This window comes from Macrobrachium nipponense, chromosome 4, assembly GCF_015104395.2.
Source record: "Macrobrachium nipponense isolate FS-2020 chromosome 4, ASM1510439v2, whole genome shotgun sequence".
In the NCBI taxonomy this organism is placed as follows: domain Eukaryota; kingdom Metazoa; phylum Arthropoda; class Malacostraca; order Decapoda; family Palaemonidae; genus Macrobrachium; species Macrobrachium nipponense.
Genome location: NC_061100.1, coordinates 127836568 through 127843322, shown reverse-complemented (window position 1 = coordinate 127843322; position 6755 = coordinate 127836568). Strand labels below are relative to the sequence as shown.

The 6755-nt window shown below is 38.6% G+C and overlaps 1 protein-coding gene across 2 annotated transcripts in view; it reads right to left on the bottom strand.

The window, feature by feature from the left end:
• Window positions 1-5662: 5662 nt before the first annotated feature.
• The window catches only part of LOC135211164 (ran-binding protein 3-like), a 246408-nt gene continuing 245315 nt past the window's right edge, over window positions 5663-6755 (bottom strand). For both annotated transcript variants that reach the window (XM_064244352.1, XM_064244351.1), the window contains one exon: window positions 5663-6751. In XM_064244352.1, the coding sequence (XP_064100422.1) occupies window positions 6605-6751 (147 nt within the window). In that variant the 3' untranslated portion in view covers window positions 5663-6604. The remainder of the gene's footprint in view (window positions 6752-6755) is intronic.

Sequence of the window (6755 nt, the reverse complement as noted above, 5' to 3'; positions counted from 1 at the left end):
TATCCGTAATAAATAATATGACTTTCGATTTTCGGTATACGTACTAAATGTGACTTACTATCTAAAACTGTGGGGGTAAGACATCAATGGCACCAAAGGGGATCGGGATTGGGAAGGGTGACATAGAGAGAGGGAGGGTAGAGGTGGTGTTTGGGAGAAGAAAGAGGGTAAGAAACAGAGAATGTTGGAGAGAGAGAGAGAGAGAATTTATTGGTTGCCATTCAGTTACCCGGGCAGGTCAGTACGGTAATTTCTGGGTAAAAGGGACAATCAGCACAAGGTGGTGCAGGTAAGCTTCTTTGAGTTCTTCAGAGTTGGTTAGCTAGTAAGGTATAATTATGAAAAATATAATTTAAAATCCTCTTTTAAACTAAATACAGTGTGCATCTCTGAAGTGTGGTGAAATGCATTGATAGATGGGGTTCAGTTGGCATGCCTGCAAGCCGAATTTTCAGTAGACCAGTTAGGATGCACGATAACTTCTAAATCATACTTATGCTCACTTTAATTTATAAAGCATTCCTTACGCATCGCTATACATGGCCGTTTTAGACTTGTATATACAAAAACAAAATCCAAACCATTGTATTTCCAATGGTGCTTGCATATATGGACATGCTTGTAGGCTTGTCGTGATCATGAAGTTGTTTCATATTTTGTGCGTTCTTGTGGGTTTTCATTCCTTTTCTCTTGGCGTAGTAGATATATTTTGTGTGTTCACCGTGTGAAGAATTGCTTTCCTCGGTAGTCCTCATTCATCCTCCAAGACAAGAAACTTCTCTAGATGGAGGACCTCGACCACAATGGAACCTAGTCACTGGAAGCAACAAAAGGAACCATCGGTTGCGATACCCATCTGGGGAAACTTCCCGCTCACATTCCAGAAGTGTGATATAGAAGGTTACCTCCTCGAAGTTTGAGTGGGACAGAGAAAGATGTCAGGCCTCCTGACACCGGCATCCACACCAATCCAGGAATTCTCACTCATGGTCCAGAAGTGGCCTGCGGACCAATAGGAGATGAATGGAAGGGTTAGAAAGTCACCCATCCCATCACTGGTCCCATCACCGGACACTCAAGAAGGCGGACCAATGAAAAGTTGGATACAGTCAACCCTTACTATTCATGGACTCTCCTATTTGTGGATTTTTCTATGGACCGTATTTATACCCATAAGGCTGAAAATTCGCCTATCTGCAGTATTTTTCACTGAGAAATATTCACAAATTACTGTATTTTCATGTAATTTTCTGACTAATTGCACGTTTCATGATAAAACTTAAAATACTCATGTATAAGCATTTTTAGTGTTTTTTTGTGTTTTTATCATCAAAATAGGCAGTTCTAAGCATTTTTAGAGGGGATTTAAGTATTCATGGATTTTAGCTATTCGTAGGGGTGTGTCGTACCCATCCCCCTCGACTATGGGAGTCTACGTCCTCAGTCGGCCATGAGATGTCGCAGGAACGTTCTACTTTGGGTAACCACATCAGACCAAGTACCCATTCTTCCCCTTGCCAGTCGGGGCAATGGACTACTGGCTGGGATAGCAGACATCGTGACGCATCCAAACAGCCACTCAATGAAGTGGAAGGGAGTCTGAGAGGGACCTGGCCCATTGAGTCAGCAAGATCTGACAGACTTAGAAGAGGAGTTCGATCTTTCCGATCTACCAGGAAAATTGTAGTTTTGCCGATTTCATCCTCAAGATACGGAGAAAACTAGGCCTTCCAGAACCAAGGAACGAAACATCCGACAATGGTGCCAACTTTATGGAACAAATAGTGGAGAGTACCCCAAAGACCAATTGGAACAAATAGTGGAGAGTACCCCAAAGACTAAATGGAACAAATAGTGGAGAGTACCACAAAGACCAAATGGAACAAATAGTGGAGAGTACCCCAAAGACCAAATGGAACAAATGAGGGGAGCGAGTACCCCTCAGACCAATGGAACAAATAGTGGAGATACCCAAAGTTAACAAATAGTGGAGAGTACCCCTCAGACCAAATGGAACAAATAGTGGAGAGTACCCCTCAGACCAAATGGAACAAATAGTGGAGAGTACCACAAAGACCAAATGGAACAAATAGTGGAGAGTACCCCACAGACCAAACTAACCAACCAACTGCCTGGTCTCCATTGATTGGGACCATAAGCAGTTGGACAACCTTATTGTGGGGGAGACTCCTTTAGGTCCCAAAAATTACTACCCCTCTGCTTCACCAGCAAGCTAAGTACTATGACCCGGGAAAGCCTGCCTCCATTGTGAATGTGGCAGTTTGCAGGTTGTTTGGAAACCCCCCCCCCCCCCCTTCACAACTAGGAGAGTCTATGGCAGCATGGCTCCAGATTTACTAATGGCAAAATGGCGAGTCAAGAGCTATCGTTAGGGAGGCCGTTGAGAGCCATCTCATGGCTCAACAGAAGCCAAGGGTCATTGATGATGGAGATAAAAGATTCAGTACCTCCTGAAAAGTGGCACATTATAATCTTTATCTATGAGATTCAGGGCCTATATAACACGGTTTTTTCGCAATAACTTTTTATCTATGCATTTCATAAATATAACGCTTATGCAGAATACACATTATATCTACATAAATTTTGACTGTATTCTGCATTACGTAGGTTGAATAAACTTGGTACTTATAATGTAAAAGTGACTTTTTTTGAAGACGGGCCAGCTCACTCAGAGAAAAGGTTTCGAACACTCGTTACGTAACTTATGACAGCATTTCTTCCCTCTTCCTCGATGGATGATTGGCTATACGTAACGAAGGCTAGACCTCTGGCACCAATGACATACAAATTTAAATACAAGCAAAGCAGTACACTTTATGAACTCTGAAGCCTCTCCACTGATAATTGTCATAATGAACAAACCAACAAAATATGTTAATAAATACAAAAACACTTCGTTTATTAGTCTAACTCCCAAAATAAGTGTCCCAAGAAATTACAGTCTACTTTATAGGTCACAATCAGATTGACAAGATGTAGGGTAATTTTCAAAAATATAGTAGACAAGCTTGATTTGATAACTGCTATATCCAATGTCTAGCAATTTTTATTTATTGGCTATCTACCTATTTACTGAAAAAAAATAGCCGGTACCGTATTTTGGCTTTAAACCTTCACCAATAATTATCGTCAGAATGATGACTTCACGAGGCTCCACCCACTTTGGCCTCGTTATAATTCAGGATAACACTGAAGGGTATCATGGGCATTGTTGGATTAGAAAATTTAACTTCTGGCTATAAAAACTCATTTCTCGAGCAGTTGTAAGAAATGCTAAATGATCCTCAAGGATCCCAGCAGTTGGCCTAAAAATTCATGTATATTACTGCTATTACTACAGTAGTATTGCTACGCTAGCACCCCACCCACATCTATGTATCGTTCCGCCATTCATAGTCTTTATAACCAACACGTCGTACGGCCTAAAGAAGAAGAAGAAAAAAATATCGGATGATCTGTTGGTCTGCTGGAGATTTTAGCACATATAAGCTTGTATTTACTTTGGATAAAAATCTTATTTTAACAAAAATAGTTATATAAAGGCTGATTACATACAATCTCTCTCTCTCTCTCTCTTGGTGGCATAGTGAATAGTTAATGGAAATGTTCAAAATCCTGAATGACATTACAAGTATTATAATCACGTTACGCTAAATGCAAATCAGACCATAAACATTGGATTTAAACTATAAACTGAATAATTACCTATTCAGGCTATAGTAAGTATGGCCACGGGCTTTCTCTTGACTGTATAAAGTTACAAGTCGTAAGACAAATGCAGTTTTGCAACCACGGGGACAATTCCAAATCCTGTTAGCCATTCTTGACTGCTATGGGTTTCAGAGCTGATGGAACAAGGTGAATGAAGTTTCTGTCTGGCGGATGGGCGGGGCAACATTTCGTAAAACGGTGTTTACCTTGCTTACGTAATGAATGTTTTTCGACTCTTGGCTCGTAATCATTGGCCATGGCGTCGGCTAGATAATTTTTACTCTATAAAAATTAAAACTATCGGGTTTAGGTTATTGATAATGCTGACAAAATTTGTGTGGTTGTAAAATATACATATGTCAACTTTCAGCTACATCCGATGCTTTGATAAGGAGCAAAGTCCAAAATCCGTGTTACAGAGGCCCTGAATCTCATAGTAGTTGTAAATGATACATTTTCATTGAAAATGAGAACAATAAAATATAATTCCCATTATTAAAACCTCTCACCTTTAGTTCCCAACCTTCTGGCATGTAATGTGTAGCAAAAGATTTACTCTCTCTAGTATCTTGTATATAATCCCACTGACTATTTTACAGGATACCTGGGAATGAGCTCTCTCTATTCTCTTGAATGTGGGCTGCTGGAAATTACAGGTTTTAAAAGTAACTTGTATATTTCCTAGGCTACACACCTACACTTTTATGAATGGAGTTAGTCGCACAAGTGCACATTGGCTGTCTTTACTCAAAAACAAAATTGTATCACTCCGGCCTATGACCTCATGCAGTCTGACTTTTCAATCATTTTCTTAGCCATCAAGGGCTCGTGACTGTCTCCCATTTTCTTGGTCGAGATTTCTCGTGTGCACCATATGTGGGATATTCCCGTTTTCCATTGCATAGACGCGGCCTTTTGTATTTGAAATTCCCTTTGGTCCATTGCTTTATTCATGCCCTTTTCCTCGATTTTCTGGACCTTATAGTTTCCATTAGGCTTCTTCCTTAGCTGTGGCTTTTGTAAATAAGGTTAGGGGCAGTGCATACACAGCACACTGTGAAAAATTAAGGTTTTTAGCAACTCCTTAGCTTGAGTTGCATTGCTTTCTGCCTCCTACACCTTATGCTGATTAACTGTTTCACACTAGACTCGAGATTAATTTTCTCCATTTAGTCTTAACTTTTCACTTTTCTCAGAGTTCAACTTTTCAGTTCACAAGAAACTCCTTTGGGCAAATCCTATGAGTGTCAGAATGTGATTTAAAGGTTACATTAAACTGTTTTGTAACAAATTCAAACCATAGTCTTTCCCCTTCTCATCACCACATTCCTCAACCAACTCATCCTTCATAACGTGATATTTTAAGTGCATCTTTCAAGAATTGTATTTTACAGCCAAACAGATTCAGAATGTTTTAAATTTCAAGGGCCCTTGTCTCTGCTTCATAAAATAGTATAGGCCTCAATTGAAAATTGTTTGTATGGTGTTTTTGCATTGCATGGAACCAGTGGTTATTCAGCAACGGGACCAATGGCTTTACGTGACTTCTGAACCACGTCTATTTGATGCTTGTGGACCAGTAACTTTGCAGTTTCTTTTGATTGTCATTTTTATATAAAAAATACCAGACTACTAAATCGTTCTCTCCACAGTGGGTTACTGAATTGCTGTTTACTTTTTAATTCTTCTACAACCTCAGATGTAAAATTATAAATATACTCTGCTATACTTTTTAGTTACTGTATAAGTTTCATATCCTTACTACCATTGTATTTCAAAATTGTAAGTTTAATAAACTTAACATCTCAGCAGGTGCCGATACAGAAATACTGAATTTAAGGCTACTTCCTATTATATTATGCAGTTGTGCAATATTGCTTCCTGTAATATGAATATCATCATTGGGGACTTTAAAAATACTACTTGATAAGAAAATTTTCAGCTTTATTATCTACCTTGATAACTAGTACAACACTATGGTCAATATGACCATTAGTGGGTCCAACATCCTCATGCGATTATTGTTCAAAGATCCACTACAACGTAATCATACAGTTATCCTCCACAGTTCTTCAAAAGAACTAATACCTCTTAAGACGCTACCATTCTAAGAAGAAGAAAAAGTCAAGCGTGAAGATAAATACATCAGGTAACCTTTTAGGAAATATATTCATCTTCTGATTGACTAAAACAAAAGCCATTAAAAAAATAATGGTCCGTGAATATCCAGTGTCATCCAAATTTCATTTATCAGACACCAGATCAGATGGAAAATAAAAAAATATATTACAAGTAGACATCAAAATTTATAACTAAGTTACTTTTTTAACTCTGAACACAAAAAAATTGGATGTTCATAAATAATTAGCCACATTCAGTTATTGGTGCTATACAAGATTTGATTGCGTAATCCCTGTCAAAAATTCAAAGCTACACAATATAGCACATAGGTTGTAGAAAACTACATTCAAACTACAAAGTCTATTGTAAAAATAGATGGAAATGACTTTATTTTTGTAATGCTTTCACACCCCACTCAGGTTGCTGATGTTATGAAGTACTGATTGACAAGTCTCTTACATTTATTTCTCAATGGATCCTCATATGACGAACCTTTGTACATCAATCAACTGGAGATCACTAAAACATGTCCTTCTAGACGTCTACCTTTATTGAGAGAAAATAAGAGTTGAGTGTGGTCTGTCTGAATTACAAAAATCATAAATTAAAATCCTGCACATCATGTCCTTCTCTTTGCATACTTCAAGAAAATGCAATAACACAGCACATCTGCATGACTGTAGAGTATATACTGTAGTTTCAGAACACTGTTCAACAGCTCTTTGTCAACAGTACAGTGGCGAATTTTTCAACGTGTGAGAGCAGTTGCTCCTGCCTCTTCTTTCTTGGCTTTCTTGGTATTGTCTGAATCTCCCTCTTCGTGGGTTTGTGAGCGAGAGGCAGCCACACGCCATTCTAGGGAGTTATATAACAAATCTACATCCTTTGGGCTTCCCTGA